This window comes from Salvelinus sp. IW2-2015, linkage group LG11 (assembly GCF_002910315.2).
Source record: "Salvelinus sp. IW2-2015 linkage group LG11, ASM291031v2, whole genome shotgun sequence".
NCBI lineage: Eukaryota > Metazoa > Chordata > Actinopteri > Salmoniformes > Salmonidae > Salvelinus > Salvelinus sp. IW2-2015.
Genome location: NC_036851.1, coordinates 27,173,224 through 27,193,192, shown reverse-complemented (window position 1 = coordinate 27,193,192; position 19,969 = coordinate 27,173,224). Strand labels below are relative to the sequence as shown.

At 41.7% G+C, this 19,969-nt stretch overlaps 1 protein-coding gene and 1 long non-coding RNA gene across 2 annotated transcripts; one reads left to right on the top strand and one right to left on the bottom strand.

Moving 5' to 3' along the window:
• Positions 1-576: 576 nt before the first annotated feature.
• On the top strand, positions 577-1,841 carry LOC111970627 (vasopressin V2 receptor-like). Its single transcript, XM_023997432.2, has 2 exons — positions 577-1,402; positions 1,558-1,841. The coding sequence occupies exons 1-2, from the start codon at positions 577-579 to the stop codon at positions 1,764-1,766; spliced, it is 1,035 nt and encodes a 344-aa protein (XP_023853200.2). The 3' UTR covers positions 1,767-1,841.
• A 15,453-nt stretch (positions 1,842-17,294) lies between these two features.
• Positions 17,295-18,823, bottom strand: LOC111970099 (uncharacterized). Its single transcript, XR_002878071.2, has 4 exons — positions 18,764-18,823; positions 18,635-18,661; positions 17,956-17,978; positions 17,295-17,628 (listed from the first exon to the last, which is right to left on the bottom strand). It is a non-coding gene; the product is annotated as an uncharacterized lncRNA (long non-coding RNA).
• Between the last annotated feature and the right edge of the window lie 1,146 nt (positions 18,824-19,969).

Genomic DNA, 19,969 nt, shown 5'->3' with positions numbered 1-19,969 from the left:
AAGCGGCAGCCGCTGCACGCCCGGACTGTGGTGCTGAAACTCCACCCCACCCTCTCCCATGCGAATAATATAAAACCCAGAGAAACCACTGCAACACCTCATCAGTAGACTTATCCTGCGCACTTCAATCAAACGAATAATCAGTAAGTTGTCTTTGTTTAAGTTATAGGCCTACGTTTCTTTAGCCTATGGTCCTATTTTTTAAAAATTATTGGATTGAAATCATTGAGCTATTTGGACATTTAGGCCATTTTGTTTTGACATAGATGTGATGATGTCAGTATTTGATAAGCATTTATTCATTGTAATTTCGAAGTTTAATTAGCCTAAACGCAACTTAACTTACTCACTCAGACTTGCTTTTTATTGTTATTTGAGAAGTTAAGATCAGATATGGTAGGTAAATCATAACAATAGTATAATAGCATATCAACGTTTCTCATTTAGTCAGTGTATGAATCTTTGTATTTGTTTCTCTGCAGAAGACCACTCGTGCGTAAAGTTGCTGGCCTCCTCTTCGCTCTCCATCAGTAAACCATGCACCCGTTAAACAGCAGTCTCGGTAACTTCAGTATGATGATGGAGGTTGAGGACACGCCCCGGGATGAGAAACTTGCCAAAGTAGAGATCGCGCTGCTCAGTGTTATCTTCGTAAGCGCCTCTATCCTGAACACCGGGCTATTACTGGTTCTGTGGAAGCGGCGCAAACAGGTCTCCAGGATGCGTGTCTTCGTGTTCCATCTGTGCATAGCAGACCTGGTGGTTGCGTTTTTCCAGGTTTGCCCGCAGCTCATGTGGGAAATTACGGACAGGTTCATTGGACCAGACCTGGTGTGCCGCTTGGTGAAGTATCTGCAGGTAGTGGGCATGTTTGCGTCCACCTACATGATTGTGGTGATGACCATTGACCGCTACCAGGCTATATGCAACCCCATGGTCAAGTTTCAGAGGAGGCACGCGCGCTGGAACATCCCAGTGTGCGTCGCCTGGACGATCTCCCTCGTGGGCGGCCTGCCTCAGATTTTCATCTTCTCGAGGGTCCAGGTGGCGCCCGGGGTGTTCGACTGCTGGGCGGACTTCATCCAGCCCTGGGGCCTGAAGACCTACATCACTTGGACCACGCTGGTCATCTTTGTCTTACCCATTTTGACCGTGGTGGTGTGCCAGGTGCAAATATGTCGAGCCATCCAGGTCAACCTTTATCTAAAGACGCATCAGGAGGGGGGAAGCGGGGTGGCCTTTCCACTGCCCTCCAGAACCAGCAGCGTGGCCGGGGTGTCCAAAGCACGAATCAAGACCGTGAAGATGACGGTGGTTATTGTGTTCGTCTACATCATCTGCTGGACTCCGTTCTTCATGGTCCAGCTTTGGTCTGTTTGGGACATGGACGCGCCGACGGAAAGTAAGAACACCGATATCAATCTTATTATAACTAAATAATAAAGTCAACAATATGACTGTTGATGTAGCCTAGTGCTTTATTGTTTACACGCCCTCTGATTTTGGGTAAGCTAGTCTACCTGTGCGTAATTTCATCTTGTGTTATTGTCATTGCAGCGACAACGTTCACCATTCTGATGCTGTTGGCGAGTCTGAACAGCTGCACAAACCCCTGCATCTACCTGCTCTTCAGCGGCCAGCTGCCCAAGAAGCTGGAAACGGTGCTGTGCCGGAGTCCGTCCGAAGTGAAAGACTCCATTAATGACGAGGCCGCGGTGGTCAGCTCGCTCTACGTGAGCTTCAAAAGCATTTCCGATTCCAAATAGAGCGCACGGTTTTCAAATCCCCACGGTGTGTGGGGAAGCAAGTGACTAGAGGCACGCACAGTCAATCAGGTAACCAACGGCGAGTCAAGGGCAGCTCTAATGACGGGCTATTTCAATGCCATTTACTCCCTCCCTATCATGGTCAAGATGTATCAAGTGATCTTGCGGGGACATTAAAGCACTCACTATAATGGAGCCAGAAATGGGTAGGATAATTGTGAGCGCACCGTAGGGTATTTGCGGAAATACGCGCCAAATCCTGGGGGGTAAACCACCGCTAATGGATATAGGCAGCCGGTTGGTGCTGTAGGCTGGTGCTGGGCGTCACAGGGAGCTAAATCACGGTTGTAAAACCTCTGTCAGACAACATAGGAATGAGAGACATTGTGACAAGGTGTGGTCAACATGTCGGTGGAGTCCAGAAAATAGATTCGTTTGGTACCTTTTGTGAATAATTTTCCAAATCTAATCTAACAAAATCCATGTTAACACCTGCAAACTGTTTAACAAAATATTGTCTAGCAGGCATATAGAATGCATTTACTGCCTGTTATTATTGTTATATTTAATAAATATATTGTAAACGATCAAACTTTCATCATAAACAGTGGAGAAGCTGTTTAGTGCTATTATAATTTTTTATTTGATTTATTTAACCTTTATTTAACTAGGCAAGTCAGGCCAGGCAGAGACATGGTGAAATAATAATTTACAAAATAGAAGCTGTGTTTTCACAGAGACAGTCCAAGTTTGATGTAGTTTAACAAGACAGGCCGACAAGCCAACTTTAGAGAGATCAGACAGACTTTTGGTAAACCTTAACTTTGTACATATAAAAAACGATTTATGAAAGTCTTCTGTAATGTTTATCTTCTATGTTGTAAACTGAGAAAGACACCAATGATTTTGTAATGCAAGAGATTATAAAATAAACTACCACATTTTTTGAAGTCAATAGCTAGGTTTTCAACCAACAGTTTTTCATGCGAATGAATATTAAAGAATAAAAAATTTGCTTTTGTTTTGTTGCACGATAAAAAAGACCTTGTACCGATAAATTGCCATGTACCGAATAAAAAAATACAAGTTAAATGGGATTCCATCACATTTTCAACTCTACAGTTGGTTTACTCACAAAAAAAGTACTTTATTTAGCAAGTGTGCCCACTCTGGTATTGGCACGTCATCAAGTTTGCAGACGACACTACAGTGGTAGGCTTGATTACCAACAACGACGAGACGGCCTACAGGGAGGTGGTGAGGGCCCCCTGTGGTGTCAGGAAAATAACCTCACACTCAAAGTCAACAAAACAAAGGAGATGATCGTGGACTTCAGGAAACAGCAGAGGGAGCACCCCCCTATCCACATCGACGGGACAGTAGTGGAGAAGGTGGAACGTTTTAATTTCCTCAGCGTACACATCACGGACAAACTGAAATGGTCCACCCACACAGACAGCATGGTGAAGAAGGCGCAGCAGCGCCTCTTCCACCTCTGGAGGCTGAAGAAATTCGGCTTGTCACCAAAAACACTCATAAACTTTTACAGATGCACAATCGAGAGCATCCTGTCGGGCTGTATCACCGTCTGGTACGGCAACTGCTCCGAACACTAACCGTAAGGCTCTCCAGAGGGTAGTGAGGTCTGCACAAAGCATTACCGGGGGCAAACTACCTGCCCTCCAGGACACCTACACCACCCGATGTCACAGGAAGGCCAAAAAGATCAAGGACAACAACCACCCGAGCCACTGCCTGTTCACCCCGCTATCATCCAGAAGGCAAGGTCAGTACAGGTGCATCAAAGCTGGGACCGAGAGACTGAAAAACAGCTTCTATCTCAAGGCCATCAGACTGTTAAACAGCCATCACTAACATTGAGTGTCTGCTGCTGCCAACATACTGACTCAAATATCTAGCCACTTTAATAATAAAAAATTGGATGTAATAAATGTATCACTAGCCACTTTAAACAATGCCACTTAATATAATGTTTACATACCCTACATTACTCATCTCATATGTATATACTGTACTCTATACCATCTACTGAATCTTGCCTATGCCGTTCGGCAATCGCTCATCCATATATTTTTATGTACATATTCGTATTCATTCCTTTACACTTGTGTGTATAAGGTAGTTGTTGTGAAATTGTTAGATTACTTGTTAGATATTACTGCATGGTCGGAACTAGAAGCACAAGCATTTCTCTACACTCGCATTAACATCTGCTAACCATGTGTATGTGACAAATAACATTTTATTTTATTTGACCAAGAACTCGATGGTCACTCTGACAGAGTTAATTTATTCTAGCCAACTAGCTAGTTAGCATAAACTGCTAGGAGTGCTAGCTAGCAACCTTATTACCAGGTTGTCTGAGGTAAAATACATTCAAAAGATAACGTAACTTAATTGCAGTTGTAAATGTTTCCACTAGGGACTGATAGATTTACAGTTAATGTTACTTAATAGCCTTTAAGCTATTTTACACAGCATTTTATGTCATATAACTAGATAGCTAGCTACGTTTTTAAGAGAGAGCTTTTCAATTCGCATCTCTCCCCCTGTTTTCAGTCACAGGTGGGGACTGGATTAAGTGTGAGCAGTGCAGGAGGTTGGCTCCAATTTTACAGGGGACAGCTTTATTGGTGACCTATGTTCAAATTAGAATTGTGCAATAGCAGAGTATAAGAGCCACATCAATGTTACACTGAGTTAAGTTGTTACAAAATGTTATATTCCAGTGTTATTTAATGTTATTAGTTTTATTATATTCCAATTAATATTTTTTTCATGAATTAAAAACAACTATCGAAAACCTTTTGCTCCTGAATGTAATTTTAAAGACTGCTGCGATTCAAAATCTTGCATTAATAAAATAATATTTAGTACATTTGTACATAATGTATTGCATGGAAAAGGAACAACAAAGAACAAAGGAAATGAATGTTCAGGTGAGTTAAAAAGAGGGACTTTACATCAAATCTCCTCACAGTGCGGATATTAATGTTGACATGTGCAACACCATTCCCTCCCACCATATTTTATTAAAATAAGATAACTAGACTTAGCTTTTAAGTATTACTTACTAAATAATTTCTAAATAAAACAGATAAATGGATTTTAACACACTTGTGTGAAACCCTATGCCATAATCTTCTACCGGGGTGACCCCGGTACTTGAAAAAAATTAAATTTTTAACAAAAAAAATGTCAACTGTAGCCATTTATTTCCCTTCATAGTTTTATTTGCCAAAACATGACCTTCATCCACATACACGTTGCTGTTTTGTGTCAGCAATTAGACATTGTTCTTAGGGGGGTCTAGTTACCCCCTAGTACCCTACTCACAAGCGTAGGAGTGCCACAAGCGGGGGTGGAAGGCACGACAACTCAAATTATGTATTATTAAACAAAATGAATGCCAATTTCATGAGGCCCCGGATGATGTGAAGCCCCAGGCAATTGCCTAAGTTGCCTAATAGTAAGACCGCCACTGTGTGTGCGTGTTTGTGTTTGTGTGTCAGTCTCATTTCAGTCTGATCTAAGCAACATTACGACTCAGTTGTATCATGTACTACTTTGAAGCATACTTCATACACAAACGCAAGAAAGACACATAAACAAAAACACACAAATCGAATAGTTCTGTACTTCAGATACACACTGATATGGACACAGAGAGACACAAACACACACACATATCTAACAGTTCTATACCTCAGACTAAGAACAGACTCAGGGGATGTTCAAGTTCTTTGACGCTGTCCTTAGACACAGGTTAATGTTGTTGTTAACTGAAAACAATCTGGGGTTCTGCCCTAGAAATGCTGTCTGTGCCTTAGGCCAGCCAGGGACTCAATATTCTGCCTTCACAATTAGACACAGAATTTATAGGCTTATACACAGAGGCTCTTTCACTGGGGTTGAACTGGAATCCTGTGTACGCCGGCTTTAAATGTGCCAACATTCAAGATTTCATGATTTAATCATCTAGGAAATCTAGACTAAGAAATATTGAAACTTGCACAAATACAGACTGAGTTTGTTGGTGTGATAATTACAAACACAGTTTAATGTTCCATAGGTCCCCCTTGTCCCTGTGATATTAAGCTGTCACTTTGACACAAATACAACATCAGGCTACGTTCTATAATCATGGCTTTAGTGCCAAAGATGCATTGTTCCTCGAAGTTCTGCAGAATTGAAACACTCGAAGGCTCATTTATGTGAATTTAAGCATACAAACAGGCATAAACACACACACCTTTTGAAACATGATACAATTACTGTTAATCCCAGGCATAACAGTCAAGCAGGTTATAAAAGGTAAACGTAAGAGGCCTGATGTAACTCCTGAAGCACCATTTTAAATCTCGTATTTTTCCCCTTCGTCAAAGGCTGGTTTCTAAAATTAGAAAAGGGTGAAAGGGAAGAAAACGAGAAATGGATAATTCATGTATCCTCCAGCAATGTGTGTGAGGGATGATCACTAGACTAGGGAGAATCAATCTGTATAATCTCCATATATATATTTAAACCAAACGCACCTCAAGCCACTCCACTGCCCTGAACTCGTAATGGTACCAACACTATGTTCCAAAACAAATTACTTGGCTTTGCTTTGTACCCAGCCAGCCTATAGGCTACCAGGGGTGCAGGGGAAGGGGGACAGGCAGTTATCCTGACAGACCTACAGGTAACTGCCAAAACAAAGGAAACACCAACACAAAGTGTCTTAATAGGGTGTTGGGCCACCACGAGCAGCCAGAACAGTTTAAATGCACCTTGGCATAGATTCTACAAGTGTCTGGAACTCTACTGGAGGGATGCAACACCATTCTTCTATGAGAAATTACATAATTGGGTGTTTTATTGACGGTGGTGGAAAACTCTGTCTCAGGCGCCGCTCCATAATCTTCCATAAGTGTTCAATTAGGTTGAGATCTGGTGACTGAGACACACACAAACATTTTGTTCTACCGTCTTGGGGACCTAAAATGTATTTCCATTCAAAATCCTATTTTCCCTAACCCCTAACCCTAACCGCTACCATAACCATAACCCAAAACCTAACTTCTAAACCTAACCACTCACCCCTTACCTTAACCCTAACCCCTAAATTAAAATAGCCTTTGTCCTCATGACGTGTCCCCACGAGGAAGAATTTTCCTTGTTTTACTATCCTTGTGGGGACTTTAGATGAACCAACACACACACCCTTTAAACCCCGATGCTCTTTTGAGACCCCTCTTTCAAAGTCACTGAGATTTCTTCTAGCCATGGTAGCCAAAATAATGGACAACTGGGCATTTGTATACGGTTTTGTTATGAATTTTATGAATAATGACTAAATTATGTATACATTTAACGTAGAACTATAACTAACAGAATTCTACCCTGTCTCTGTATAATGATAAATAATGTTTGTCCATAAGAAAGAGGGACTGTTAGCAGGCAAGGAACTGTGGCAGACAACTTGTGACCACTGTGGAACTGATAACAGGGAAGGAAGTCTCCCCACCCAGGGAGGGGAGAAATCTTGGACTTGTAGTAGATTGTATAACAGGTGGCAGGCAATGTATGAGAAGGAGAAGACTTGTGAACTATATTGTCATTGTCTGAGAGGAGGGACATTAATGACGAAATGAGAGGTATATAAACCAATGTACAGGAAATGATAAGCAGAGCTCTCGTAAATAAACATTCTGACTATTGTAGACTGGCCTCTGTCTGTTTCATTTCAACAAGAACCTTACAGATTCTTGGTAACAGACCGAGTAGTTTAATTGAAGTTCAGTTTATGAACATTGAGAACATAATTATCTTAACAGGTTTATGCAGTGCGGGATCCTTGGGACATCCCTACCCTAAACCCTAACCTTATCCCCTACCCTAACCTTAACCCCTACCCTAACCATAAACTGTACCTAACCTTAACCCTTACAATAACCATTTCAAATGTAAACTTCAATGGGGTAGGGACTTCCCAAGGATTCCAAATAACAAGGACACTTTATAAACATGACCCTAAGCATGATGAGATGTTTTAATTTCTTAATTAACTCAGGAACCACACCTGTGTGGAAGGACCTGCTTTCAATATACTTTGTATACCTTATTTACTCAAGTGTTTCCTTTATTTTGGCAGTTACCAGTAGCTGACAATGACAGAACGCTGTGGACACAAAACATCTCTGCCACATTAGAGACAGACTCATTAACTCTATCAGACCTCAGGATAAGACACAGATGCAGACATTTCAAGATATGCTGGTAGGTTTGACGAGACAAGACAAACTGGCAACAGACAAACAGAAAACAGGTATAAATGCACAGGGGATAATGGGGAAAATGGGCGACACCTGGAGGGGGGTGGATAAACAGATAACAGGTGAAACAGATAATGGTGTGACAAACTCTATCTCTGATACTCTGGCATTATTGGCATCGGCAGGCCAATATCACTATAGAAACAACGGACAGGTGGCTTTTGTCTGGATCACTATGGCAACCACCGTGCCTTGACTTAGAGGGCTCTTGTGATTGGACAGAATCTTATCATGAACTGTAACTACCTCTGAAGTATATAAATAGTCTGGCATCTGCGGGCATGTATTTTTCAGTGCAGTGGTACTGGGTATGGATGATTATCTAGGCAAGGGACCAGAACCGCTTCACATATTCCACATAAGCTTGTATAGGCCTCACAATTTTCTTGCCAACTCCAACCAAAGCAAATTTTATTTCTCACATGCGACGAATACAACTGGTATAGACTTCATCGTGAAATGTTTGCACACCAATCTTCATGTTTATTTTGCTCTATCAAAGTTGAGCTACACGTAAGGGTTTTACAGTTATTCCATAACTGACACTTATTGTTATCTCATCAAAAGAGCTCTCTGGTGAACTGAAGTCGGAGGGTGTACATCCTCTTACCCAGACACTCTTATAAGCAGTGAAATCTCGAAAAAATAATAATAGATTGAGAGTAGGGGTGTGTGCACTTCTCTCTGAGTGGAGACATGTGACTCTTGACTGATAAACTGCAATTGTGCTTCAGATGATCAAATCAAAGTTTGTCACATGCGCCGAATACGACAGTAAAATGCTTACTTACAGGCTCTAACCAATAGTGCAAAAAAGGTATTAGGTGAAAAATAGTTAAGTAAAGAAATAAAACAACAGTAAAAAGACAGACTATATACAGTAGCGAGGCTATATACAGTAGCGAGGCTATAAAAGTAGCGAGGCTACATATAGACATCGGTTAGTCAGGCTGATTGAGGTAGTATGTACATGTAGATATGGTTAAAGTGACTATGCATATATGATGAACAGAGAGTAGCAGTAGCGTAAAAGAGGGGTTGGCGGGTGGTGGGACACAATGCAGATAGCCCGGTTAGCCAATGTGCGGGAGCACTGGTTAGTCGGCCCAATTGGGGTAGTATGTACATGAATGTATATGATATACAGAGTAGCAACAGCGTAAAAGAGGGGTTGGGGTGGGGGGGGGGAACACAATGCAAATAGTCCGGGTAGCCATTTGATTACCTGTTCAGGAGTCTTATGGCTTGGGGGTAAAAACTGTTGAGAAGCCTTTTTGTCCTAGACTTGGCACTCCGGTACCGCTTGCCATGCGGTAGTAGAGAGAACAGTCTATGACTGGGGTGGCTGGGGTCTTTGACAATTTTTAGGGCCTTCCTCTGACACTGCCTGGTGTAGAGGTCCTGGATGACAGGCAGTTTAGCCCCAGTGATGTACTGGGCCTTACGCACTACCCTCTGTAGTGCCTTGCGGTCAGAGGCCGAGCAATTGCCATACCAGGCAGTGATGCAACCAGTCAGGATGCTCTCGATGTTGCAGCTGTAGAACCTTGAGGATCTCAGGACCCATGCCAAATCTTTTTAGTTTCCTGAGGGGGAATAGGATGGGGGCGTGCTCGATGAGCCCCGTTGATGAAAATGGGGGCGTGCTCGGTCCTCCTTTTCCTGTAGTCCACAATAATCTCCTTAGTCTTGTTTATGTTGAGGGATAGGTTGTTATTCTGGCACCACCCGGCCAGGTCTCTGACCTCCTCCATATAGGATGTCTCGTCATTGTCGGTGATCACTGTTGTGTTGTCCGCAAACTTAATTATGGTGTTGGAGTCGTGCCTGGCCATGCAGTCGTGGGTGAACAGGGAGTACAGGTGGGGACTGAGCACGCACCCCTGGGGGCTCCAGTGCTGAGGATCAGCATGGCAGATGTGTTGCTACCTACCCTTACCACCTGGGGGCGGCCCGTCAGGAAGTCCAGGATCCAGTTGCAGAGGGAGGTGTTTAGTTCCAGGATCCTTAGCTTAGTGATGAGCTTTGAGGGTACTATGGTGTTGAACGCTGAGCTGTAGTCAATGAATAGCATTCTCACATAAGTGTTCCTTTTGTCCAGGTGGGAAAGGGCAGTGTGCAATAGAGATTGCATCATCTGTGGATCTGTTTGGGCGGTATGCAAATTGGAGTGGGTCTAGGGTTTCTGGGATAAGGCTGTTGATGTGAGCCATTACCAACCTTTCAAAGCACTTCATGGCTACGGTCGTGAGTGCTAGGCAGGTTGCCTTTGTGTTCTTGGGCACAGGTACTATGGTGGCCTGCTTGAAACATGTTGGTATTACAGACTCAATCAGGGTCATGTTGAAAATGTCAGTGAAGACACCTGCCAGTTGGTCAGCATGTGCCCGGAGCACTCGTCCTGGTAATCCGTCTAGCCCCGCACCCTTGTGTATGTGTCGGCTACGGAGAGCGTGATCACACAGTCGTCCGGAACAGCTGAGGCTCTCATGCATGCCTCAGTGTTGCTTGCCTCGAAGCGAGCATAGAAGTGATTTAGCTCGTCTGGTAGGCTCGTGTCACTTGGCAGCTCGTGGCTGTGCTTCCCTTTGTAGTCTGTAATAGTTTGCAAGCCCTGCCACATAAGACGAGCGTCGAAGCCGGTGTAGTATGATTCAATCTTAGCCCTGTATTGACGCTTTGCCTGTTTGATGGTGCAGAGAAGTGCCGTGATTGAAGGAAGAGGACAAGTTACCACTTCCTCAGAGTTTGTGAAAGAGAAGTACAAGATTTTATAATACCATATGCCATTTAGTAGACACTTTTACCCAAAGGGACTTGTCATGCGTGCATACATTTTACATATATGTGGTCACGAGAATCAAATCCACTATCCTGGCAATGCAGGCACCATGCTCTACCAACTGAGCTACACGGGGAGAGTGACTGAAACTTTCCAGTCAACAAGGGCCTATGGTCTCAGCTCTGATGATGTGAGTGATGACTCTTCCTTATGAGCAGGATACACGTGTATTGATCATGTACTGTAGCGCCCACTCCAACCAAATCATGACTAGCTCCAATAAAGAGCACCATTCAGGCAGTCACAAAGCCACCAGGTGAGAGACGAGAGCCCTGGAGTGCTCTGTTACTCCTGACAGAGTGGTTAGCTCCAGCTGGAGTGGCTGACTTAGTTGACGTCACAGGGCAAAGAGTAGGTGGATGAATTAGACCTGTGACTTAGACCCATTGTGAGACTCCACAACACAGTCATTATGAGCTATTATAACATACAGTGTAGCTAGCTCTGTGCCTACCTGCTCTCCTACACACTGGCTAACTAACGAGGACAAATAGCTGAGCGAGGACAGCAAGATGGAGAGAGATGCCGGAACTATTGAGAGAAAACAAAGATAATTGATTACCACACACCCACACTGCTTGAGTGTAGGCAAAGAGGAAACAACAAGACAACAAGAGAGAGGCCATCCATCTTTTCTCTTGGGTTGTTTTGAAGGAGTTTGAGGTGTGGTGCTGCACAACTTGATTCAGTTGTAACTCCCAATGTCTCATCATAACAAAACATATGCTGAGCGATATAACCAAAAACGAGTGATAAAGCCAACGCAATGGCCCATAATGTCATAAAACTTGCTTGATGCTTCCCATTTGTTTCTAAGAAAGTGGCCAGCTGTGGATCAACAGTGGGCTATTGTAACCACTTAATGAGCCAGTTTTCAAACACAGATTAAGCCTAGTCCTGGACAAAAAACATGCTCAATGGAGAATTCCCATTGAAATTGTTTTTTAGTCCAAGACTAGGCTTAATCTGTGTCTGGGACAACGGTCCAATGGACACAACGGGATGGAGGCTGAGACAGATGGGCATGAAGACTCATAGGGAGCTCATCATACTAAATCCTTGATCAAACACAACACAGCGGATCCACAGTCGTCTCATTCCCAGCGCTCTTATTGGATTAACACATGCTGGGAACAGGGTTTTGGTACATTTAGAGAAATCAGTCTCATTTCCCTTTGGAGAATCAGAACCGAGTTTTTGGCTTTCCATGGTGATATCACCATGTATTAAATTGGTTAATAGAGCAAAAACAAAGAGAGTTCCAAACCTCTGCCAATAACAGCTAGTTTTCCCCTCCCCACTCAGACTACTCCCAGACAGTCCTAGCAAAATTGTTGCTCGAGAAAGTTTTGAAAAAAATCTATTTTTGCTCATTTTAATAAAAATCTATTACAGTAAGGTTCAAAACTGCTGCCATTTTCTTCAATTCATCACTCACTTTGATAATCTTGTTCTATGGGCACGTGTGGTCTCTGAGCGCACATGTCATGGAAGTGGAGTGTATCAGAGATTGGGTGACTCATAATAGTTTGTTTGTTGTCCCTCTCAGATTCATCCCTCCCTCCCTGTTACTCTCTCACTCACACACCATTTTTTGCACTTTTCCACCAAATATATAAAAGCCACCCAGTCACTGTGTTTCTCAAGGTACATGGATTTGGATTTAACTGAGTGGAACACACTGAGTGCTGAGTCTGCATAAGTAATCACCAGTCAAAAAGTCCTCTTTAGCTCTGTTGGTAGAGCATGGCATTTGCATCAGCAGGATAGTGGGTTTGATTCCTGGGACCACTCACACATAAAAATGTACACACGCATGACTAAGTTGCTTTGGATAAAAGTGTCTGCTAAATGGCATGTAGAGTCGTGAAAAAGTAAGTACACCCACTGGAAAGTAGCCTTTTTTTGTACATATTTGGACAGATGGATATGTAATCTTCACTTCAACACTATTGACAGATAAAGGTAATATAATTTAACAAATGACGCTGAAAGATTATACGTTGCAATCATTTTTTCATCAACAATCAACGGAAATGCAATTTCATAGTGCGGAAAAAATAAGTACATCTCTAGCTTCAATAGCTGGTGTTGCCCCCTTTAGATGAAGTAACTTAATGTAGCCGTTTCTTGTAACTGTCTGTCAGTCTCTTACATCGACTGGGAGGAATTTTTGCCCACTCATCTTTACAGTACTGCTTCAACTGTGTCATGTTCGAGGGCTTTCTTGCATGCACGGTCCGCTTCAAGTCCCCCCACAGCATTTCAACAGGATTGAGATCTGGGCTTTGACTCGGCCATTCCATAACCATTTCTTATTTTTTAGACATTCTGTTGTAGCTTTGATTTTGTGTTTTGGATCATTGTCTTGTTGCAAGATTCATGTTCGGTTAAGCTTCAGCTTTTTGACAGATGGCCTCATATTCTCCTCAAGAATTATCTGGTACAATATAGATTTCATGGTTGACTCAATTTTTGCAAGTTGTCCAGGCCCTGAGGCAGCCCCAAACCATAATGCCACCGCCTCCATGCTTTACGGTTGGTATGAGGTTCTTCTGTTCAAAGGCAGGGTTCCATTTTCACCAAACATGGCGTCTGGCAATGCGGCCAAACAACTCCACCTTTGACTCATCTGTCCAGAGCACATTGTTCCAGTAGTTTTGGTCTTCACCCAGATGTTGTCTGGCAAATGTCAGTCGTGACTTGATATTCTTTTCTTCCTTCCTGAACTCCCATGTAGGCCAAGTTTGTGCGGTCTCTTTCTGACAGCTGACTCATGCACTTTGACATTGATTGTGGCAAGAGAGGCCAGTAGATCCCTTGATGTTACCCTGGGGTTCTTAGAGACTTCTATGAGCATCTTTCAGTCAGTTCTTGGGCTGAATTTGGTGGGATGACTTGTCCTAGATAGATTGCCAGCGGTCTGGAATTTTCTCCATTTGTAGATGAGCCGTCGGACAGTATAATGATGTACTTCAAATTGCTTGGAAATTGATTTGTAACCCCTCCCAGACTCATGAGCATCAATAATATTTCTTCTGAGGGCCTAGGGTAGGTCTTTTGATATTGGCATGATGTGTTACCACACACCCATATAGTTAAGACCAAACCAGTTTTTCTCTAATGATTTTCTAATCATTTGCACCTGTTTTGGTGCACCTGATTCTAATTGTAGCAATTTTATGTGATGGTAAAGGTAGGGGTGTACTAACTTTTTCCGCATAAGGAAAATGCATTTTTGTTTATTTTAATTGAATAACATTTTCAAAGTAAAAAAATGTGTGATTTGTTAAATGTGGTTACCTTTATCAGTGAATCAAATATCCATGTGTCCAAATATGTAAAAAATAAAACATTTTAAAAAAACACTCAAGTGGGTGTACTTACTTTTCACATGACTGTATTATTATTATGTATTTATTATATTAAGAGTCTGAGAGCTTGTAAAGTTTAGTTTGCAATAGGTCACAACTTCACCTTGATTTTAGATTTGTTTTACATGTATTTTATCAGGGAGTCATACTGAGACCAAGGTCTCTTTTACAGATGAGCCATGAATTACAGAAATTACAGAAAATACACACATCAATATAAATACAAAATGCAAGCAGAAAGAAAAACACGGTCATAAAAAACAAACAGATGAATCAATAATAAGGTCCTCAATCAGCTTTCTGAATTGTCCTAGAGGCACCAGAACATCACATTTAAGAACATTTTGAAGATTGTAACAAAACTAAAAGCTGATTTACCTAACTCATTAGTGACCAAAGTAATTTCCGGAGTTAGCCATCCCTGAGACTGGGTGTGTTAACTCGTATGTTTAAAGTTTAGTAAAGATATTAGGTACAGTGGGACTTTTTGTAAAAGGGCTTTATAAATGAAAACATATCAATGTATCAACATATGTGACATCAAAGAAGACCAACCAACTTTCTGGTAGAGAATGAAGTGATGAGTACTAAAATAAGAGCTCCTCTCCTTAAATTGCAATTTTTTGTGAAATTATTTTATTATATGTGAACAGTTTAGTTATTTTATCAAATTACTGTGTTCTGCACATCTATAGGAATTGGAAGATATTTTTATTTTGTGGAAATAGTTTGGCTATTGAGAGATTGATCGACTTGGTTTTTGCAAGGCGCATCAGCTGAATCATCAGGCAACATAAGGGAGGAATGGGATTGGGGGACTATAAACCAACAAGGAAAACAAGAAGAATTAGGACAGATTAACAAATACAAAACCAACAGAGGGAGAAAGAGGATGGATTTCTGAGGGATTTATGGAGGATAGTTCAGCCATAGGGAAACAAGCATTCAAATGAACAAACAAATAAGAAAAATAGCATTTGGAAAGGAGGTAGGAACATTCTGAACATTAAGAGAGCATCTTCATTTTTGTAATGTGTTGCTTAATTGAAAAACACATTTAGGGGGTGTTCGTAAATTCACTCTGGCTATATACTCCGATTTTAGAGCACTCTCGTCTGAGTGTGCCAGAGCGTAGAAAAACTGATGATTTTACGAACACGCAACACCAGTTGAATATGACCAGTGTCAGTAAACGTCTGCATAAAAACATAATTAAATTGTTGCCAGCAGCAAAGTGACCGTCACCAACACTTTGGATAACATGAAAACAGCCTAACCAGCTCTGCTAGGACGAGTAATATGATCAGAGTGAGGTGTTCTCTCATTTGTGTCTGGAAGTAGCTAGCAAGCTAGCCAACGTTAGCCAGTTAGCGTGGGTGCTTGACTGCGCTCTGATCAACCCTACTCCCCAGCCAGAGCGTCCAGTGTGCGTTCTGAATGATCTGAGACATGTGATAACCCTAAACAGAGCCCATGCCCATTCTTCCCACTCTCTCCTCCTCCTCTCCCTCCATACATGTGTACGAGCACAGCAAAGGTGCGGTCTCTCTGGATGATGTTGCGCATCATGCTGACCTCCTGCGGTCTGAAGAGCTGCAGCTTCAGGGTCTGTCCAGGGATAAGCATGACGGCTGTGAATGGAAGCACTGGGATGGTCTGGCAGCTGTCGTCATTGTGCACCGTACGCCCATGGAACTCCTCCATGTCTGAACCCAGGTAGTGGGAGGAGGGGGGCCGAAGCATTAGTGCAGTGTAGAAAACCAAGAACTATATACTCAATGATACAGCTGTACAACAATAGTTTGTAGATGTAAATATGAAGCCCAAAGCATGTGAAGTTGGAAGACTTGGGTCAATGCTTGGTTTTTCTGCATCCTCACTGTCCCGGTCCTCAGTCTCCATCTCATCCTCTTCATTTTCTGTAAGAATAATAGTCAAAGTGGCCATAAGCAAATATGTACTTTCACTTTTAATTGCCCCATTGCAAAACAATTTCATGAGTCATTGCGTTGACAATAACCTGTTGGACATGAAGATGCATTTGGAAGATAATCACAGACCAGAAAACCTGTTTGGCAAGCTATTACTAGTAGACTGACATGACTAGCAGCTGGGAATTAAATGACATTAGCATGCATGGTAGCTAACTAACGAGACATTTTACTCAGTTATGTAACTAGCAAGATCTCATATTTTAATTAAAAAAGCAATCAATCCGTGAAGATAAATTAGCTTCACTGCGACAGTGATTGAATTCGTTAATTATGCTGTCACAAGTATGGCCTCGTTTCTTTGAATACAAAACAGATGCGTTTAAGGTCCTATTACATTAACCAACGTATGCTTCTGTACACTAGTCTACCGACGCAAATAAAATACCTTTGTACCGGGTAACATGCTGACCAGACCGGGGGGGCAAAATACATTTATGCACGATAGCGCATCCGGTTTGGGCAAGGTGTTAGAGTCGTAGCTGATTGCCCATGTCGATATCGCCGCCACCCTGGACATCGGCCATATCCTGTGGTTTTCTATAGCAGGGTAAGCATCCAAAACGACTGTCGGGCCCAAGTTAATCTTCTCAGAATTATGCATTTTGGGGCTTGGAATCGGTTTAGTGGTAGACATGTTCCCATTAGTTTGGCAACGAAGTCCACTAGATAAGAACTCCAAAACCGACATTCCGTTACTTGATCTAAACCCTAAGCCATTGTATTTATCGTAGTAATACTAAATGACGTTTGACCCCCCCCCCCAAAATCTACCTTTAAGTAAACTCAAGAACCTGAAACCATATCAATACCCAAGGGCATTCATACTCTACAGCTGTAGATAGTTTGAACCTAAGTGTGCTGCAACAGGATTTCAAGAGTTGCCTTGTTCTCATAACATCAGGATTTTACTGTAGGGCTAAAACATGTGGTGCATGTGGCTTGAAAGACATGACAAATAAATTAACAGGGAGAAATGTATTTAGTAAACCAAAGATTTATTATGGTCTTTACAACAAATCAGCTGGGCAGATGGTATAAGGCCAGACTTAAAAAATTGAAGATTCAATTCAGGTCTTCCTTGCCATTCTCCAGTAGTTGTCAGCCAGCAGCCATTTGCAGAGTAGAACACTGGGTAGCCGGGATCTGGCCTTTACGCCATTGCAACGTTTGCTTCAGACTACCACGTTCAGCTCTTGGCACATCATGGACTGCAGACTTCAGTCACCAGAGGGGGCTTGGAGATCACAGCTGTGGGGAATGGATGGGCCAGTCTACTTAGACCTCTGCCTCATCTTTCGCCTTTTACGCTTCAGCCTACAGAAGAGAGTTTCAATGAGTGAACAGCACTACATTACATGCCAAACTACTCAGCCATATCAGTTGAGATTGTTAAAGTCCCTACAGTTACTTTGCACTGATTAAGTCTCCACCGGTACTAAATGACAAAAAGTGTACACCCAGAATTGAACTCAATGAGCCTGAAATTGTGCTAAGCATGATTCTCATAGTCAAACTCAAGTCCAGCCAATCTTGCAGTGTATCAATTGCTCTGTACACAGAAGGGAGCACCATGTTTGGCTAATGACAAAACTTGTACCATTCATATCCAACATATGAATTTAGGCAATGAATGATTCTTACCTGCGCATACGCTTCTTCCTCCACTGTAATACAAAAAACAAACTTGTCAAGTGAAAATCCACATTCAAAACATGCAGTGAAGTTAATGGCACTAGAAATCACTAACATGTTGCATTACTGCAGTCTACAAAAATACATCACAAAAGCAACATTGCCAGTATTTTTCATGTGCCACTGGGCCGTTCTTGTTTAACTACACAGAACAAAAATAAACGCAACATGTAATGTTTGTCCCCACGTTTCATGAGCTGAAATGAGCCAAGAAAGCTCAAAGCTAAATTCCCTCATTTTGTTGACATTCGTGATTAGCATTTCTCCTTCGCCAAAATAATCCACTTGACAGCTGTGGCATATCAAGCCTAAACATTATCAAACATGTGGGCGGGCAAGTGCCCCTGTCCAGTCATGTGAATGCCATAGATTTGGGCCTACTTAATATTGAGTGAACTCCGCAAAATGTGTTGAAATTGTTGCGTTAACATTTTTGTTCGGTAACGTTATATATATATAGCCATGGACGAGGCTAACGCTGCGACAAAGACTATCCTACTAGTACACCAGTTAAGTTCTAAAATAAAGGAAGCTAGAAAAAGGTTCGTCTAGCGTTAGCTAGCCACTGACGAGTAGTGACAATGAGCCAAACAAAAACCCGCCAATAAGCTGATATTCGTCAATTTACCTTTGCTCTCATCTTGTGGAGATGTGTCTGCAATTAAAAATATAACAAAGTTGTTAGATGCAATGGATACAAACAATTTATTCCAGATTAGTTTGGATTCGTTTCGGGATAGCGTACTATAAGACTTACCACTAAAGCGAGGACACCAACTTGAAAGAGGATGTGACGAAGATAGGGGAGGGGCTTTATAGTGCCAACGCAAAACTAACGTCATATTAAATTGCCCCTTGCTCAGCTCAGTGCTCACTGGGAGATGTAGGCAGAAAGGTTTGAACATAAACGAATATTTTATGTTGCAATTACGCACCTGTCCTCAGGTATGTTTAGTTTGTCTACAACCGTGTAAGACTATGGATTCAGTTTGTAATAGAAAGATGGAGCAGACTTAAGCCATAAGACTAACAAAATGGCCACACAGACTATTTGCATTGACCCTTCTATTTTATTTTGTAGTTTTGCACTGACTGTATGCACACTTTACTTTATGTACACTTTACTTTATGTAAATAGAGACAAATATATTGATATTTTTTTTTAAAATATTGATAAGTCACCTTGTCCAAAAGATTTACATGGCTATCAAAACATCATGCCAGGGTAAGCCTACATGAAACAGCCCTTATTTTAAGGGTTTCTAAAATCCCCTGAGAAAATTTTACAGTGGAAAAACGATTGGAACAATTTCCATTTGACGTTAGATTTTATGGGTATTGTCACACCTCCACTGTGGGGCTCTATTGTAAACATGGTATTGTCACTGACCTATATCTTACTTACTTTGTGTACTTATTTCTATTTCTCATGTTTTTTTTCTACTTGACTTAATGTATTTTTCATAGTAATACTGATATTGATTACGGCATTGTTGGGAAAAGGCAAGCAAAAAAATACATTTTACTGTACTTGTGCACAACTTTAAAAATGTGAAACTTTCCATCCATGTAATTTTCCTTTAGAATCTCATCAAGCAAATCAAACACAAGTTTAAAAACTCTGTGAGCAAGTTATTTTTCACCACACTAAACATCTGCGGTCCTCCTTACAGATATATAATCAGAAAAACTCTGATCATAGTGAAACTGAAGGTCCAGGGACCTGTAGATAATATAGGATTTTAATCTGTGCCCTATACAGTCCATGAGTTGTGCTCTGATGGTAGAATTGTGTTCCATTTAGTTTCATAGAGCAAAAGCATCAATTGAAGAATAGTGGAAACTACATTTAAAAAAATAAAAACACAAGGCACTGGTATCATAAAGTTTATTGAATGTTTTCTTCATTTTCTGAAAATAAAACAAAAACACAGGGGATCTGTATGTTGATTTACATGAACTC